The sequence below is a fragment of the Chiloscyllium plagiosum genome, unplaced genomic scaffold (genome assembly GCF_037043375.1).
Source record: "Chiloscyllium plagiosum isolate Xiang-an unplaced genomic scaffold, Cpla_swu_hap1 HiC_scaffold_15, whole genome shotgun sequence".
In the NCBI taxonomy this organism is placed as follows: domain Eukaryota; kingdom Metazoa; phylum Chordata; class Chondrichthyes; order Orectolobiformes; family Hemiscylliidae; genus Chiloscyllium; species Chiloscyllium plagiosum.
The window spans coordinates 4426525-4446296 of NW_028270153.1; the positions used below are offsets into that span (position 1 = coordinate 4426525).

General features: G+C 46.9%; 1 protein-coding gene across 4 annotated transcripts in view; it reads right to left on the reverse strand.

Annotated features, from left to right (window-relative positions):
- The window catches only part of LOC122559887 (DENN domain-containing protein 3-like), a 180647-nt gene that overhangs the window by 127200 nt on the left and 33675 nt on the right, over nt 1–19772 (reverse strand). For all 4 annotated transcript variants that reach the window (XR_015759511.1, XM_087994698.1, XM_087994696.1 and 1 more), the window contains exon 2: nt 2122–2264. Coding sequence is in view for 3 of the 4 variants with exons in the window: in XM_087994698.1 (XP_087850824.1) it covers nt 2122–2241 (120 nt within the window). In the remaining variant the exon portion in view is untranslated. The remainder of the gene's footprint in view (nt 1–2121; nt 2265–19772) is intronic.

Genomic DNA, 19772 nt, shown 5'->3' on the forward strand with positions numbered 1-19772 from the left:
TTCCTCCCACAGTCCAAAAGATATGTAGGTTAAGTGAATTGGCCATGCTAAATTGCCCACAGAGTTAGGGACATTAGTCAGGGGTAAATGTAGGATAGGGGAATGGGTTACTCTTTGGAGGGTTGGTGTGGACTTGTTGGGCCAAAGGCATTTTCCCACACTGTAGGGAATCTAATCTAATTAAAACCTTTTAAATCAAAACTCAGTCTGCAATTAACCTCCAGGCCTGGCCTCCAATAAACAAAGCTTAGTCAGAGTCAGAGAGATGGACAGCACAGAGACAGACCCTTTGGTCCAACCCATCCACGCCGACCAGATATCCCAACCAAATCTAGTCCCACCTGCCAGCACCCAGCTCATATCCCTCCAAACCCTTCCTATTCATGTACCCATCCAGATATCTCTTAAATGCTGTAATTGTAGCAGCTTCCACCACTTCCTCTGGCAGCTCATTCCAAACACGTACCACCCTCTGTGTGATTGTTTCGTCTGTTTTTTCCTGTTTAACCCAAGCTGTCCCAAAGTCCATCAGTCATAAAACAAAAATACTGAAATATCAGAGAGGGTTCAATGAGTCTCCCCCCTCAAAAATATGAAACACTATTTTGAAAGGAAGTCCACTTCATGACCAAGTAACTCTTAAACAACAAACAAAATACAAATCTCACAGCCATTCATACTTCCTCTCACAAGATTCTTACTCATTATCCAACTTTTCTGGTCACCTTCTTAAATTTATCACAGTCTACACTTGGGATAAGGCATTAGTAATTACATTTCCTTTCCTGGAAATAGTACAATTTTTATTTTAAACGGCTGTGGATTTAAGCTCCATCTGGATGAGTGTGGGGTTTTATTTATAAACTTAGCGATAAATCTCAGGGGATTATGATCTGAAAGGAAGACAGGCTCAAAGTGATCATCTGTGACACAAACATCAAAGACGTTGAAGAGATTGTTGGTGCTGCCAAAGTTTCTATGGTCATCTTTCAAATATGGCTGTGGTGTGTGTAAATAGAAATGGCACAACTAGGCAAAGGTAATTAAACAAAAACAATGAAACTTCAGCAAGGGTTCTAACAGTATCTATGTTATTGTCCTTATTCTGACCTTCAGCACAGGTGGATATTTCAAACAAAAACAGAAATTGCTGGAAAAACTCAGCAGGTCTGTCAGCATCTATAGAGAGAGAAACAGAGTTAAAGTTTCGGGTCGAGTGACCCTTCCTCAGGTCACTCAACCTGAAACATAAACTCTGATTTCTCTCCACAGATGCTGCCAGACCTGCTGAGCTTTTCCAGCAATTTCTGTTTTTGGTTCTGATTTACAGCATCCACAGTTCTTTCAGTTTTTATTCTGGATTTTTAAAAGAAATATGCTCCTGAGATATGGCGCACTGGCTGGTCAGCAATTAATTGTTCCTCCCTAACTGCCCTGAAAGCAGTTAAAAATTAATAGCATTTCTGTGGGTCTGGAGTCACATGTAGGTCAGACCGGGTAAGGATTGCAGATTCCTTCCCTAAAGAACGTTAGTGAACCAGATGGAGTTTTCCAGTAATCGGCAATGTTTCCTTGGTCACCATGTTGAATTCAAACCTCCGCCTTTATCATGGTGAGATTTTAACCCAGGTCGCTAGAAATGAGTTTCATGCATTTGGCCAGAAATGGGGTCTCTTGTGTCTGACCATGACAGAGGGAACCCTGTGGGGTGGTGTACCCTGTGTGGACATCAGGAGGGGATGAGATCAGGATGTGATTGACCCAGTATTCTGATTGGGCTGTGAACTGTTGGTCCACACTCACAGGACATACACATAGTGACAAAGGCAATTCCTGAGGTGGGGAGAGACGGGACACCAAGTCTGCATGATGGCTGTTACCTGGACAACAGGGAAGCAGCACTGTGGAGGTAAAAACTAAATACTGTGGATGCTGGAAATCTGAAATCTGAACAGAGTGCTGGAGAAACTCAGCAACATCTGTGGAGAGAGAGAGAGAAACAGGGTGAAATGAATCTTCTGGAGGACTGGAAGGTGTTTGAGTGTGGAATGGTGCAGCTAGTGTAAAGGAGGAGGGAGGAGCCCTGTCATGACTATCGAGTGTATAACTTGGGACATGTACCTGGATCACCCGCCGCAGGTTTTTGGGAGAAATCCCAATAATGAGGCACATCTCCAGCAACCTGTGACTCCGCAAGCCAACTTCTGCATCACCTGCCACTTGCTCACTTCCGTCACTCATTGTCCTGAGGGTAAGGCCAGCAGCTAGAGGGGAAACAGAACCAAAAAATATCAGCAACACTTTCCCAGGGTTTCTTGCAGTTTCAACAAATTGCACACTTTCTCCCAGAACCAAAAGCACTTCTTGCATTTACTTTCACCGAAAAGGAGGAGGGAGAGGGAGAGGGAGAGGGAGAGGGAGAGAGGGTAGTTTCGGGAGAAGATTAGCTTGGGGCATTAATTACAGTCCAATACTTTTCATTGTCATCTCCAGAGTTGAAAAATGTGGTGCTGGAAAAACACAGCAGGCCAGGCAGCATCCGAGGAGCACGAGAATTGGCGTTTCGGGCATAAGCCCTTCTCATCCATTCCTGAAAAAGGGCTTATGCCTGAAACGTCGATTCTCCTGCTCCTGGGATGCTGCCTGACCTGCTGCGCTTTTCCAGCAACACATTTTTCAGCTTTCGTACTCCAGCATCTGCAGTCCTCACTTTCTCTCATTGTCATCTCCACCACTGTATCCAGAACCGTAGAAACACTATCGTGTGGAAAAAGGCCATTTGACCCATCGACTCCACAATGACCCTCTGAAGAACATCCCACCCAGACTCAACCCAATTCTATTCCCGTAACCTCACACTTACCATGGCTAATTAACCAGCCTACACATCCCTGCACACTATGGGCAATTTAGCATGGCCAGTCCACCCAAACCTGCACATCCCAGGGCACTATGGGACAATTTAGCATAGCCAATTCACTTAACCTACACATCTTTGGACTGTGGGAGAAAACCCATACAGGGAGAACGTGCAAACTCCACACAGAGAGTCGCCTGAGGCTGGAATTGAACCTGGGTCCCTGGCACTTTGAGGCAGCAGTGCTAACCACTGAGCCACCAACTATCTAATCAGGTTCATTCATAAGATTAAAGTCCTCCAATTGGATTACCTCTTGTAGCCCTCCTGAACTGTTTCCTTTAACCCTTGTTTGCAGCCAGGTGAGTATGTGTGATGGGGAGACAGCTACCAGACTCAGCTACTCAAAGCTGTTAGCTTTAGGAAGGGGTTCAATGAGCTAAGGACAATCCAGGCAACTGAAGGCACGGCTGCTATTAGGGAATGGAAAGATCCCAGGGGTTCGGGAGGAGGTCACACAGACGGAGAGATGGTGGAGCTAATGGAGGAAAGAAAGCCCAAAGAACTGCAAACGCTGGAAATCAGAAAATGCTGGGAATTGCTGGAAAAGCTCAGCAAGTCTAACAGCAGCAGTGGGAGAAATCAGAGTCAACGTTCTAGATCCAGTGACCCCTCCTCAGGAGCGGGAGATAATGGAGGGATTGATTGCAAGAACGAATTGAGGGAGTGTTGACCTGTGAGCTAATGTCAGAATGTCATTGAAATGTCAAATCCCTAAGGGCATTGTGGGTCTACCTACAACAAATGCCCTGCAGTGGTTCAGGAAGGCAGCTCACCCCTCCTTTCCAAGGGGCAACTAGGGATGGGTGATAACTGCTGGCCCAGCCAGCGACACCCATGTCCCATGAATTAATAAAACAAAAGATATAACTTTTAGAGTTTGGATGGGTTCAGTTTAATGCTAACTTCAAGGAGGAAGCTGTGTGGGACAGTTCTGGAATGAACAAGAGTTCTGGATATTGGCCTGGGAGGATGATGCCTACTCAGCACAATCAGTTCTTGCCACGGGTCAGTGAACAGGCCAATCCCGACCCAGATCCTGGGTCATGAGGAGCAGGATGACCCACGATGGGATTTGCTTCCCCTCCCTCCCTCCCTCTGCTTCATCATGAAGGCATTTGGACTCAAAGCCTTTTCAGCTTAATGAATGAGTTGGTGCCATTTTGAATAATTGGCAGCGAGTTCCTCCCAGTCATGAATGTCAATGCTGCCTCACTTCCATGTTAGCTTCAGAGAAGCTTGAATTAAAATGGGCCCACACATGACAAAGTCAAAGAGTGTGGTGCTGGAAAAACACAGCTGGTCAGGCAACATTGTCGTTTCGAGCATAAGCCCTTCATCAGGAATGATGAAGCTATTCATGATGAAGGACCTTTGCCTGAAACATTGACTCTCCTGCTCCTCGGATGCTACTTTTCCAGCACCACACTCTCGACTCTGATCTCCAGCATCTACAGTCCTCACTGTCTCCCACATGACAAAGGCAGGGATGAAGGTTTCAGTTGAGCCTGCGTGCAGGGGAGATGGAGGTGGGTGATATCATGGTGGTGGAAGCAGGAGATCATCATAATGGAGAGAATGGGCTCTGAAGTTTAGTTTGGCACAGGAAGCTGCAGAGATTAGATTAGATTACTTACAGTGTGGAAACAGGCCCTTCAGCCCAACAAGTCCACACCGCCCCGTCGAAGCGCAACCCACCCATACCCCTACATTTACCCCTTACCTAACGTTATGGGCAATTTAGCATGGCCAATTCACCTGACCTGCACATATTTGGACTGTGGGAGGAAACCGGAGCACCCGGAGGAAACCCACGCAGACACGGGGAGAACGTGCAAACTCCACACAGTCGCCTGAGGCGGGAATTGAACCCGGGTCTCTGGCGCTGTGAGGCAGCAGTGCTAACCACTGTGCCACCGTGCCGCCCACGATGGGTTCAGACTGTTGACAGGAAGGGAGATGGAGTTGGAAGCTGAGGGAATGGGAAGTGTGAACGAGCAGACTAGCATTTCAGAGTCCAGGGAGAAGTGGCCCATCAAAATACTTGGAGAACCTGGTGTCATCTCTTTAAATGGCAAGACCAGATGGAAGCATGGAGATGAAAAAGAGGAGGAGGCCAGAGGTAATGGTCAGGAGCAGGGAGTGATAACATTGTAACCGCATCTCTGGCTACAATTGGACAGGAAAGGGTTAACCAACAGAATGTAGGTGACATTGGAGGACCATGGTCAACCATGCCAAATACAGCAGACAACACAAGAACGTAAGAACATTAACAGAAGAGCTAGTAGCAGGAATAGGCTATTCAGTCCATTGAACCTGCTCCTATTTAATACGATCATGGCTGATCTCATCTCGGCCTAAGCTCCATTTTCCTGCCTTCTCCCCATTGCCCTCCAACTCGTTACTGATTAAAAATCTGTCTATCTCCTCCTTGAATTAAGTCAATGTCCCAGCATCCAGCGCGCTGAGACAATGAATTCCACAGATTCATGATCCTTTGAGAGAAGTAATTCCTCTCCATCTTGGTTTGAAATCTACTATCCATTATCCTAAAGCTATGACCTCACGTTCTGGATTGTCCCACGTGAGGAAACATCCTCTCCATGTCTACCATGTCAATCCCTTATAGCGTCTTAAAGACCTCTAATCGATCTCCTCTCATTCTTCTAAACTCCAGAGAGGATTGGCTTTAACTGTTCAATCTCTCTTCATAAGACAAGCCCCTCATCTCTGGATCAATCCAGTGAACCTCCTCTGAACTTACTCCAATGCAACTAAATCCTTCCTCAAATAAGGGGACTGGCATTGTCCCCAGTGCTCCAGGTGCAGTCTCACTAATGCCCTGTTGAGTTGTACTGAAGGATGAGGAGGGACAGTTTCTCATCGTTACAACCACATTCAATATTTGACCAGCTTGTTTCTGTACAGGATTGTATGAGGTTAAATGGCAATTCAGGTAAAGATACATGAAGGTTTAACAACTCTGGATAGGGACAGTACGGGATTAAATACAGAGTGAAGCTTTCCCTACACTGTCCCCTATTAAACACTCCCAGGACAGGAATTGCATGAGGTTAGATACAGAGTAAAGCTCCCTCTACACTGTCCCCCCCATCAAACACTCCCAGGACAGGGACAGCACGGGGTTAGACACAGAGTATAGCTCCCTCTACACTGTCCCCATCAAACACTCCCAGGACAGGGACAGCACGGAGTTAGACACAGAGTATAGCTCCCTCTACACTGTCCCCATCAAACACTCCCAGGACAGGGACAGCACGGAGTTAGACACAGAGTATAGCTCCCTCTACACTGTCCCCATCAAACACTCCAGGACAGGGACAGCACAGGTTTTATATACAGAGTAAAACCATTTATAACCTTTTCCTTATTATGTTGTTGTGATGCTTTCCCTGAGGAGCTCACTGACTAATGTTTGAGGATTTTATGCTGAGACTCACCCTGCCTCAACTCATGGCACAGCTTCATCCCATGACCTCAGTTAACCCCAGTGAACATATCTGCAGGCCAATCTGATATGTCTATGTCAAAACTATTCCCCAAGTTCTCTCAATCCAGGTCAGTTCTAATTGATTTCCATTTGCAGCAAGATGTCACTCAACTGTTTTAGTTCCTCAGACTTTTGAGCCCTATAGCCCTGGGAGGATGTACTAAACCCTGGAGTGGCTCCTGAGGAGGTTCATGAGAATGATCCTGGGAATGCAAGGTTTAACAAATGAAGAACGTTTGAGGACTCTGGGACTATACTCGATGGAGTTTATAAGGATGAGTGGGATCTGATTTAAACTTTCAGAATCCTGAATGGCCTGGACAGAGTGGATGGTGGGAAGATGTTTCCATTGGTTGGAGAGACTAGGTCCTGAGGGCACAGCCTTAGAGTAAAGGGAAGACCCTTTAGAACAGAGATAAGGAGAAACTTCTTCAGCCAGAGAGTGGGGAATCTATGGAATTCACTGCCACAGAAGGCTGTGGAGGCCAGGTCATTGAGTGTATTTAAGATGGAGATAGATAGGTTCTTGATTGTAAAGAGGATCAAAGGTTATGGGAGAAAGCAGGAAATGGGGTTGACAAACCTATCAGCCATGATTGAATGGCACAGCAGACTCGATAGGCCATACGGCCTAATTTCTGCTCCTATGTCTAATGGTCTTATGGATTTTCAAGTCCCAACACTGGAAGGTCTTGTCTGATGTTCCCAAGAGTTCCCAAACACCATGGCAAGCCTCCAACTGTCTGCTAGCTACTCTCCTGGCCAATATGCTGTGTTCCTCAATCCTTCTCTTCCCTCTTAAACAGCTCACCATACACAAGTGTCAATATATTTGTGACTCTGCCCTTGTGATGATGAGACAGCCTTCCTTATTCATGGTTCTGTCAAATGTGTATGGACTGTTGGAGGTTCTGGTAGAAAGTTTTGAGAGATACAATATACAATGATTAGGAAATGTACCCCAGATAATTACCAGGTGGTTTTGGGCAGCTTCAGGTAATTTGAGGGAAAGTTTTTCCCTGAACACTAAAATTGCTATACATTTCAAATTCATGTTCCTTAAAGGAGCAACAAGAACTGAAAATGTGACACACAAAGAGTTTATTAATAAGAGAACACCAGGAGTTCATGCATCACCCACCAGTCATGCCCAGCTGCTCGCTCACTGTTTCCTGTTTGTGTTTCAAAATCCTGCAGCTGTGTTGGTTTCTCTTTTCGTTCATTCTGCCTTCAGCAGCTTAGGCCCTAAACTATGCCTCTCTAAAGTTCTTCACCCTGTCTCTCTCCTTCTTCACCCTGTCTCTCTCCTTCTTCACCCTGTCTCTCTCCTCCCTTAGGAGACTCCTTACAACCACACTGTATGCTCCTAGTTCCCTCATCCAACACTGAGTTATGTGGCTTGGTTTTATTTGATTACACACCTGTGAGGGCCCTTTGGAAGTCAGAGGTGCTACACAAATGCAAGCAGAGGTTATTATCTGCAAAATCTTCAGCCAGAAGTGCTGAGTGGATGATCCATCTCTGGCTCCCCCAGCATCACAGATACCAGTCTTCAGCCAATTCAATTCACTCCATGTGATATCAGGAAACGGTTGGAGACACTGGATACTGCAAAGGCTATGGGCCCGGACAATATTCCAGCAATAGTACTGAAGACCTGTGCTCCAGAACTGGCCACACCCTTAGCTAAGCTGTTCCAGTACAGTTACAACACGAGCATCTACCCAACAATGTGGAAAATTGAGAGAAAGTGAGGACTACAGATGCTGGAGATCAGAGCTGAAAAATGTGTTGCTGGAAAAGCGCAGCAGGTCAGGCAGGATCCAAGGAGCAGGAGAATCGACATTTCGGGCATAAGCCCTTCCAAGGGCAATGTGGAAAACTGCCCAGGTATGTCTAGTACATAAAAAGCAGGACAATTCCAACCCAGCCAGTTACCGCCCCATCAGTCTCCTCTCCATCCCCGGGAATCTGATGGAAGGTGTCATCAACAGCACCTGCTCAGTGACGCCCAGTTTGGGTTCCCCCAGGGCCACTCAGCTCCTGACCTCATTACAGCCTTGGGTCAAACATGGACAAAAGAGCTGAATTCCAGAGGGGAAGGGAGAGTGACAGCCCTTGACATCGAGGCTGTGTTCTACAGAGTGTGGCATCAAGGAACCCGAGCAAAACTGGAATCAATGGGAATCAGGGGCAAATTCTCCAGTGGTTAGAGTTATACCAGACATAGGAAGATGGTTGTGGTTGTTGGAGGTCAGTCATCTCAGCTCCAGGATATCTCTGCAGGAGTTTCACAGGTTAGTGTACCAGGCCCAACCATCTTCAGCTGCTTCATCAATGACCTTCCCTCAATCCGAAGTGGGAATGTTCACTGATGATTACACAATGTTCAGCACCATCCATTACTCCTCAGATACTGAAGGAGTCCATATTCAAATGCAACATGATCTGGACAATATCCAGGCTTGAGCTGACAAGTGGCAAGTAACATTCATGCCACACAAATGCCACGCTATAACCATCACCAATAAGAGACAATCTAACTGCTGCCCATCACTGAACTCCCCACTATCATCATCATCCTAGGGGTTACCATGGACCAGAAACTCAACTGGACATGCCACATAAACACAGTGGCTACAAGGGCAGGTCAGAAGTTGGGAATACTTCAGCAGGTAACTCACCTCTTGACTCCCCAAAGGGCAAAAGTGAGGACTGCAGGGCTTTTGCCTGAAACGTCGATTTTCCTGCTCCTCGGATGTTGCCTGACCTACTGTGCTTTTCCAGCAACACTCTAATCTATACTCTTGACATCTCAAAGCCTGTCCACCATCTACAAGGCACAAGTCAGGAGTGTAATGGAATACTCCCCACTTGCCCTGGATGGGGGCAGCTCCAACAACACTCAAGAAGCTCGACACCATCCAGGACAAAGAACCCACTTGATTGGCACCACATCCACAAACATCCACTGCCTCCACCACAGATGCTCAGTAGCAGCAGTGTGTACTATCTACAAGCTGCACTGCGGAAACTCAACAAGGCTCCTCAGGCAGCACCTTCCAAAACCACGGACACTTCCATCGAGAAGGACAAGGGCAGCAGATACATGGGAACACCACCCCCTGCAAGTTCCCCTCCAAGCCACTCACCATCCTGACTTGGAAATATATCGCTATTCCTTCACTGTTACTGGGTCAAAATCCTAGAATTCTCTCTCCAAGGGCATCGTGGGTTAACCCACAGCACAGGGGCAGTAACAGATCAAGAAGGCAGCTCACTCCCACTTTCTCAATGGGCAACTAGGGATGGACAGTAAATGTTGACCCAGCCAGCAACACCCACGTCCCATGAGTGAATAAATAAAAACAATGTAAGGGGTGGTGACTGCCCGTCCTGTAATTGTGTGGACTCCTTCCATGCTAATTCGGCACTCCCAGTTTCCAAGATTCCAGAAGGATTGTTTAAAGTTACAACAGCTGAGAGCTGGATTTCTGTGCTTTCCGAGCAAAGCTCCAATAAAAATAAAACAATGAATAATTGTGGAGTGGAACAGTGGAATGAGTTAGAGTACCCCCGATAGCCTATCGATGCTGCCTCTGTATTATCGAGTCCTGACCCTCTGCGCTCCAGCTTTATTATCTGGCAAGAGCGAGGAATTGTTGTATATACTTGCTTCACTGGGGTAACATCACCCTGGCGTAAGACCAGAAGAGCGTCCTCTGCCATTTGATCATGGCTGATTTGTTTCTCAAACCCTGTAACCCTTGATCCACTTACTCATCAAGAACCTACCTATTTCTGTCTTAAATACTGTCAATGACTTGGCTTCCACAGCCCTCTGTGATAATGAGTCCCACAGAGTCCCCACCCTCCGGCTGAACAAGTTCCTCCTCATCTCCGTTCTGAAGGGTCGTCCCTTCACTTTGAGGCTGTGCCCTCAGGTCCTAGTCTCCCTTCCGGGTGGAAACATCTTCTCCACGTCCCTTCTATCCAGGCCTCTCAGTATTCTGTAAGTTTTAATCAGATCCCCCCTCCAAATTCTTCGAACCCCATCGAGTACAGACCCAGAGTCCACAACCGTTCCTCATATGACAAGCCCTTCATCCCCGGGATTATTGTTGTAAACCTCCTCTGGACCCCCTCCAACACTAGCACTTCCTTAGATACGGGACCCAAAACTGCTCATAATTCCTTTTAACACGCAATCTGCAGTCAGACAGAATGCCTGTGAAATTACACGGCCATGATAACAATCGCTTTCAATGTTCAAGGACAGGCCTCCTATCATGAAAATCCCAAAATAAATTCTGGTGCTGTTTTTTGTAACTCAGGGAGTCTGCGTTGCTGTAGCAACACACATTTTCTATCAGCGTGTTGCAGTTTGGAATTATGGATGACAATGATAGAGGTTCTAACTGTCTTCCCAACATGAGGCTGACCAGGAACCTTTCTGTGCCATTGGTGCGTGTTGGAAGGATTTACAAATCGACCTGTTGGTCCACATGACTGAGGCACCTTCCCTGTCCAGCATGCCTGCCTCAGAGGGGATTACCACCTGCACCATGGGACCCTGCACGATAGAGCTCAATGGACAGACATGTCTTAACACCCATAGCCATACCCCAGAGCTGGATCTGCATGGACCTCTTTGTTCAAGAGAGCTACAAGATTTCTTGAACTTGTCTGCCATTCAATGACGTCACTGGTGATTCATTTGTCATTTACTCGCCTTTGTCTCCCATACCTCATTCCCCTTCCTCATTGAATTATCCAGGATAGAACAGCCCATCCAGTCTATACCATCAAAAATACACCACTACCTACACTGGTCTCACTTTCCTACGCTAGAGCCATAACCTTGAATGTTATGACATTTTAATTGATCATCAAGTTGTGAGGTTTCTGTCTCAGATACCCTCCCTGGGAGTGCATTCCAGACCCCCACCGACCCTCTGGGTGGATGTGTTTTTCCACAAATCCTCTCTAAACCTCCTGCTTTTCTTAGGTTTATACTGGCCCTTTGTTCCTGACTCTTCTATCCCCCCCTGTCTACACCCCCCACAATCTTATACACCTCTATCAGGTCGCCCTCTCAAACTTCACTGCTCCAAAGAAAACAACCTGAGCTAATCCAGCCTCTCTTCATCGCTGAAACGCTCCACCCCGGTAAATCCCCTTGCCATTCCCTCCAGTACAGTCACATCCTTCCTATAGCGCGGTGCCCAGAACAGCACACAGTACTCCAGGTGGGGCCTGACCAAAGCCCTGTGCAGCTCCCTGTTCTTATCATTTATACCCTGCGTGCCTCCTTAATGACACTGTTAACCTGTTCTCCCACCTTCAGGGATCTGTGGACAAGAACACCAAGATCCCTGTGTTCCTCTGAGCTTCCTCGTGTCCTGCCACTCACAGAATGTTCTCTTGTCTTGTTCCCTCTTCAAAAGTGCATCACCCCGCACTGATCATGGTTAAATTTCATCAACCATTGATCTGCTTATCTAACCAATTCATTTCTATCCTGCAACCTAAGCCCTTCTTCCTCTCTGTCATTGGCTTCTCTATGTGTCATCCCCAAACTTACTTATCACCCCTCCCCCCACATTTTCTTTTACATCATTTATATACAGCACAAACAGTAAGGGGCCCAGCACTGATCCCAGAGGTATGTCACAGGACACCCTGCAGCCTTTTACCACTATCCTCTCTCTCCTGTCACTGAATGAATGTTAGATCCAACTTGCCAAGTTAGCCTGGATTCCATGAGCCTTTCCCTTCTTTACCAGTCTCCCATGTGGGGCCTTGTGAAAGGCTTTGCTGAAATCCATAAAAACTACGTCAAGTGCCTACCCGCACCTACACACTTGCTCACTTTGTCAAAAGATTTAATCAGATTTGTTTGACATGACCTCCCTCTGTCCAGGCCATGCTGACTATCCCTGAGCAAACCTCGCCTCTCCAAGGAGAGATTAAGTCTTTCCTTCACTATTTTCTCCAATAGCTTCCCTACAGAGGTTAGACTCACTGGTCTTTCATTCCCTGGTCTATTGATCCAAGGTTTAAACTTTCATTTATCTCTCAATTCATTGTGAGACAGGTTTCCAGACCTCTGTCCAGGCCTTAGTTTTAACATCATGTCCCTTAGTCGTCAGCTGCCCTGTTTCTCCCCAGGGCATTGTGGGTCAACCTACAGCACATGGATTGCAGCAGATCAAGAAGTCAGAAGTCACATGACACCAGGTTATAGTCCAACAGTGGGGCAGTGCTCTGCCTGTTGGATCATAACCTGGTGTCATGTGACTTCTGACTTTGTCCACCCCAGTCAAACACTGGCTCCTCCATATTGCGGTTCAAGAAGGCAGCTCACCACCACCTTTGCAAGAGGCAACTTGGGACTGGCAATAATTTGGGCCCCAAGTGAACAGGGAAGGCAAAAGGAAGGGGAGGGTTGTGACAGTCAGTCTCCAGTTCTATTCTCACCCAATGTTCAGACACATACTTTTCACTGGCCACGAATCAGAGGCAGGAACTCTGATGGATTCTTCACTTTGGTGTTGTGCCACATTTGTTGCGATGCCTCCCTCAGCAGAGCCTGGAATGAATGTGGGAATCCCTGGAGTTGGATGCTGGTAGTCAGCAACTTTCAGCTGCTTCATACTTCATTACTTTGATCACAGAAAGTGGTGTGATTAGCTGCTCTCTGATTGGCTGATTTTATCCTGTGACAATTCGGCTGTTGTGTAAGAGGGACAGTGATAAAAGTCAGTTTTTGACTGGCCAGAGGTGATTAAGGGGAGAGGCTCACACAGCGTCTCTGAGAACAAATGCTGAGAGGGAGGATAACCTTGTGGGATGTGTCTGGGCCTCAGAAGGTTTGAAGGGTTAAGGTGTTAAAGTCGGAGATAGTGAGGAACCTGGAGACGCTGGAGTCAATGGATGTGAGGCTGGGAAAGCACAACAGGTCAGACAGCATCCGAGGGGCAGGGAATGTTTCAGGCTGAAGAGTTGACTCTCCTGCCCCTCGGATGCTATCTGACCTGCTGTACTTCCCCAGCTCCACAAGGCATTTAAGCTGTTGTTCCCAGCTTTTATAAAGTATTGAAGAGTAAACTGCAGAGTGTGGTGCGAGGAGGGATTTCAACACTGTGATGGTCTCACCATCTTTACCTCCTTCCTGGGAATCATAATTAACCCACAGGCTGGTCCCACATCGAAACTATCTGAGAACCATCCCCCCATTCAACACTACCCCCCACTGCCCGGACCCCCAGGCACTCCGCCTCCTTCCCCAGCAACACCTGACCCAACAGCCTGGAATCACAGGATTCCATGGGCTTTAAGGCTGGAGGAGGTACACATCACCAGATCACCTCACTGGAGATCTCCACCAGCTTCGATTGCACATCCCAGCTCAAATCAGGACCTGGTCTTCAAATCAGACCATGGGTGTCGGGTTGTGAGAAGAACATCCTGATGTTTGCTGACATTTAGAAGATTGAGATGTAGATCCATCTTTCATGGATGTGGTCATTGTCACATTTATTGCCTGTCCCTAGTTGCCCCTTCGAGGAGAAAGTGAGGTCTGCAGACGCTGGAGATCAAAGCTGAAACTTTATTGCCTGAAGAAGGGCATGTGCCCGAAACGTCGAATCTTCTGTTCCCTAGATGCTGTCTGACCTGCTGTGCTGTTCCAGCAATAAAGTTTCAGCCTAGTTGCCCCTTGACAAGGTGGGGGTGAGCTATCTTCTTGAACCAGCACAGTCCATGTGCTGTAGACAGACCCACAATGCCCTTAGGGAGGGAATTTCAAGATTCTGACCCAGTGACAACGAAGGAACGGCGATATATTTCCAAGTCAGCAGGTGAGTGGCTTGGAGGGAAACATGCAGGGGGTGGTATTCCCATGTATCTGCTGCTCTTGTCCTTCTAGATGGAAGTGGTTGTGGATTTGGAAGGTGTTGTTGAATGGAAAGAGCACCAATAAAGCAGACTGGCTTATCCATGAAAATGCTGAGCTTCTTGAGTTTTGTTGGAATTGTACTTAACCTGGCAAGTGAGGGGTATTCCGTCACACCCCTTGGACAGGCATGGGGGGAATCAGGAGGGGAGTTATTCACCCTAGGATTCTTAGCCTCAGTCGCCACAGTATTTATATGATTGGTTCAATTCAGTTTCTGGTCAATGATAACCAACAGAATGTTAGAGTGGGGGAATTCAGCAGTGGTAATACTATTACATATCAAAAAGAGATCTCTGACACTAATGCTAATTACATTTATCAGCCCAAACCCAGATATGATTTCATTTGGATATCGACTGCTCCAGTATCTGAGGATTGAAAAAAAATCATCAGACCTGAAGTGGGGGGGACAGTTTAGAGGTCAGCAAAGGAGAACAAAGGGACTGATTAAGAATGGGAAAATAGAGTACAAGGATAAGCTTGCAGGGAAAATAAAAACAGATTTTAAAAGTTTCTATAGGTATATGAAGAGAAGTGTAGGTCCCCTACAGTGAGAAACAGGGGAATGTATAATGGGGAATGAAGAAATGACTGACCAACTAAAAACATTCTTTGGTTCTGTTTACACAAAGGAGGACACTAGGAACACCGGCGGCACAGGGTACAGTGAGAGGGAAGTAATGAAGTAATAGTACGGAAAATTGATGGGATTGAAGGCTGATAAATCCCTAGGCACTGGTAATCTATATCTCAGAGGATTTAAGGAAGGGGCTGAAGAAATAGCGGATGCATTGGTGGTCATCGTCCAAGATCTGACAGATTCTTCCAGAGTTCCTATGGATTGGAGAGTAGCTAACATAACTCCTCTGTTTAAGAAGGGAGACAGAGAGAACACTGGGAATTATAAACCAGTCAGCCTGACATTGGTAATGGAGAAAATGTTAGAATCCTTTATAACAATTAAACAGCTGAGCACTGGGAAAACATTGGCAGGATCAGACAGACTGATTTACAAAGACTCTTCCTAACGACCTCCAGTCTCTCTGCAACACTGTAGGGCCTCACTGCCCATCCCAGTTCCAAAAACCTCCTCCTCCGCACGCACCATCTCTGTGACCTTGACAAACTTCCGGATGGACAGTGTCCAGATGTAGACACAATCTTAATCAGTCTTTTACAAAGATTTAGCAAAGCTATCTTTGCTTTTGAACTCAATCCATTTCTCACCCTCAAGGATTAAACATTATAGCCTTAGAACATAGAACAATACAGCACTGGAACAGAGGTAGTGAAGATAATATGATAGAATCGTGATACAACATAATAGAATCACTCTGCAGTTTGAGAGAAGCTGGAATCAGATGTAACAGCATTACACTTGATTAAAGGGAACTACAAAGCCATGAGGGAGGAGCTGGCCAGAGTTGATTGGAAGGGGAGCCGAGCGGGGAAGATGGTGCAGCGGGGTTTCTTGGGGTAATTCGGGAGGCACAGCAGAAACTCATCCCAAGGAACAGGTCCTGAGGGGAGGATGCAGAAACCGTGGCTGACAGGGAAAGTCAGGGACAGGATAAAATGAAAAGAAAAAGCAAGCAATGTGTTGAAGATTAGTGGGAAACCAGAGGATTGGGAAGCCATGAAAAGCCAGCAAAGGGTAACTAAAAAAGGAATGGGGTTTGAGAAGATGAAATATGAGAGTAAGCTAGTTAGCAATATAAAGCAAGATTACAAAAGTTTTTTAAAGATATCTAAAATGTAAGAGAGAGACAAATAAGGTGATCAGCCCTTTCTTATTTCTCGGTTCCACCCAAATAACTTCCCTGAATGTATTTCAGGGAATATCCTCCCTCAGCACAGCTGTAATCCTGTCCCTTATCAAAAACACCACTCCCCCTCCTCTCTTGCCTCCCTTTCTGTCCTTCCTATACCATTGTTCCTGGAACATTAAGCTGCCAGTCCTGTCCATCCCTGAGCCATGTTTCTGTAATTCTATGATATCCCAGTCCCATATTCCTAACCATGCCCTGAGTTCATCTGCCTTCCCTGTTATGCCCCTTGCATTGAAATAAATGCAGTTTAACGTACCAGTCCTCCCTTGTTCTCTGCTTTGTCCCTGCCTGCCCTGACTGTTTGACTTGTACCGGTCTCAGATTTATCTCTTTCCTCACTATCTCCCTGGGTCACACGCACACACAGACACACACCACCTTACTAGATTAAATCCTCCTGTGCAGCTCTAGCAAATCTCCCTGCCAGTATATTAGTCCCCTTCCAATTTAGGTGCAATCCGTCCTTCTTGTACAGGTCACTTCTACCCCAGAAGAGATTCCAATGATCCAAATGTTGGGGTGGGGGGATTTAGCCTTCCAGAATACTGACAGGGCTGGTTAGAGTGGGTGTGGAGAAGATGTTTCCACTTGTTGGAGAGACTTGGACCCGAGGGCACAGCTTGAAGGGACAACCCTTGAGAACTGAGATGAGGATGAATTTCTTCAGCCAGAGGGTGGGAACTCTGTGGAACTTATTGTTACAGAGGGCTGTGGAGGCCAAGTCACTGAATGTATTTCAGATGGAGATAGATTCTTGATTAGTAAGGGTGAGTTAAAGAGAGAAGCCGGGAGAATGGGGTTGAGAAACATATCAGCCATGATCAAATGGTGGAGGAGGTTGGATGGGCTGAACGGCCTGATTCGGCTCTAAAACCTTATAGCCTTGTGGTCCACAATTTCCTGGTTGACTACTGTTGCTCTTCCTAAACAGAGGAACAACATTCCTGATGAAGGGCTTTTGCTCGAAACGTTGATTCTCCTGTTTCTCGGATGCTGCCTGACATGCCATGCTTTTCCAGCACCACTCTAACCTTGACTCTGATCTCCAGCATCTGCAGCACCCACTTCCACCTAAAGGAACAACATTGGCTATTCTTGAGTCTTGTGGGACCTGGCTGTGGCTGAGGAGGTTACAGAGATCTCTGTTAAGACCACAGTATTCTCCTCCTTTGCCTCCCTCAGTATCCTGGGACCGACCCGATCAGGCCCTGAGGACTTGTGTATTTTAATGTGTTTCAAAACATATAACACCTCCATCTTTTTTATAGTGACATGCCCCAGAATTTCAACATACCCATCCCTAATCTGACCATCCACCATGTCCTTCTCCTTGGTGAATACAAAGTACACATTGAGGACCTCCCCCATTTCTTCTAGCTGCCCTGCATAAATTTCCTTCTTTGTCTTTGAGGGGAGCTGCCCTTTCCCTAGTGACCCTCTTGCTCCTACTGTACATATCAAATGCCATGGGATTGCCCTTAGTCTTTTACATTCATGACCCTTTTTAGCCCTCCTCATTTCTGGTTGAAGTTGTTTCCTGAACTTCTCATCCTGTGCTTGCACATTCAAACATTTCAGCCTCTGATCTCTTATCGGCCTGGGCATAGCTTATTCAGGTGGGTCACTCTGTCAGAGGCCATTCAGCCCCTCAAGCCTGTTCCACCATTCAATGGGAGACCATGGCTGATCTGTGAGCTAACTCCACATCAGACAAAGGGGGGTCTCATCCTGTTATTGGTTAGTGGGACCTCACTATATGATAACGCTTCCTCTTCCCTTGGATTGGAGGAATCGGCAGGTGAAAACAAATAAAGCGGGAAGACTATTCGACTATGTGATTACCTGTAGCAGTTTGGGCAGCTTAACCCTGACCCCTTCTCATCACCTGAGGGTTTTCTGGGCTCTGAATGGGGCGATTTGATCCATCTGAGATCTTCACATCACACATCTTGTCTCATAACCTTCCTGAGATAGGCCACAGAGGGACCCCTCCCCTCTCCTTCCGCAGCCATCAGATGAGTAACTGGAAAGGAGTGTTGTCCCCCTTTGAATTAAGAAGGTTTGATTTGTGATGTTCCGTTGCTATGGTTACAATGACAGATTCAACCCTGATAGATATCAACAGCAGCATTGTGAGGACGTTAGAACTTCCCCTCCTTTATTCACCTTTTAAACCGCGTTTCCTGAAATCACCTTTCCCCATCTAATCACTCCCACTACCTCCCCTTCACTCCCACCACATCCTCCCTCTCACTCACTGCCCTTGTTTGGCCTCCTATCTCCTCTAATCTCCCCTCCTACATTCTCTATTCCTGATCTACCCTCCTTCCTCTCTCTATACCTCCTGTTCCCTAATCCTCCCTTCCAACACCACCCATGCCCAAACCCCCAACTCTACTCATACCCCAGCCCACCCAGCTCTCCAGCCCCCAGACCAATCTCCTCCAATACCTATCCCTCTCACTCTGACTATCGAACACCCACCATGCCTACCCCAGCTGGCCTTCCCTCTCCAGATCCCCCCCTCATCAGCACTGGTCTAAACTCGTTCCCCCACCCAGCCCGAGACTCCACTGAGCGACCCAGTCACACTGTGTTACGGAGACACTTTGGGGAGAGTCAATAGCAGGATTAAAATCTACCACGGGTTTTCAGAGACACGTAGGCTTTCTGCTAGGAGGAGGCTAGTTCACTAGGGTTAAGGTGATTTACAGAAGAACTGCGAATCTTTTTCCCGGAATAGGTTGTTGGGATCTGGGATGCATTGCCTGAAAGACACTGAGAGCAGATTCAAAAGGATGAAATGTTTGAAAGGATTAAAACTGCTGGAGGATAGGTTGGGAGCAGTGCGGATGCAAGAGTCACCTGAATCGAGATGAGCCTCATTGGGCCTCGCTCCTGAGGGTGTTTGGGCTCAAACAGAAGCTGGTGTGTTTCCATCAGGGCGTGACACTAGTTACAGTCAGTGACCTTAACCTATGCTGTTTCTCTGATTCTTGATTGGAATATAAGCTTCGCTGACTGGGCTGGCATTTCTTTCATTGAATTCCTACAGTATGGAAACAGGCCATTTGGCCCAACAAGTCCATACCAACCCTCTGAAGAGTAATCCACCCAGACCCATTCCCCTACCCTATTACTCTATATTTACCCCTGACTAATGCACTTAACCTACACATCCCTGAACACTATGGGCAATCTAGCATAGCCAATTCACCTAAAGTGCACATCTTTGGATTGTGGAGGGAAACTAGAGCACCTGGAGGAAACCCACGCAGACACGGGGAGAACATGCAAACTCCACACAGAAAGTCGCCCGAGGCTGGAATTGAACACAGGTGCCTGGCACTGTCAGGCAGCAGTGCTAACCACTGACCCACCATGCCGCCCATAAATTCTTATTGGATTGCCTCTTGAACTGAGCTAACCCTAACCCTCAAACTGAGCGGCTTGTTCAACCATCTCAGTTCAACCATCTCTCTCTTTCTCTCTCTCTCTCTCTCTCTCTCTCTCTCGAGAGAGAGAGAGAGAGAGAGAAATAGCAGTTTACAC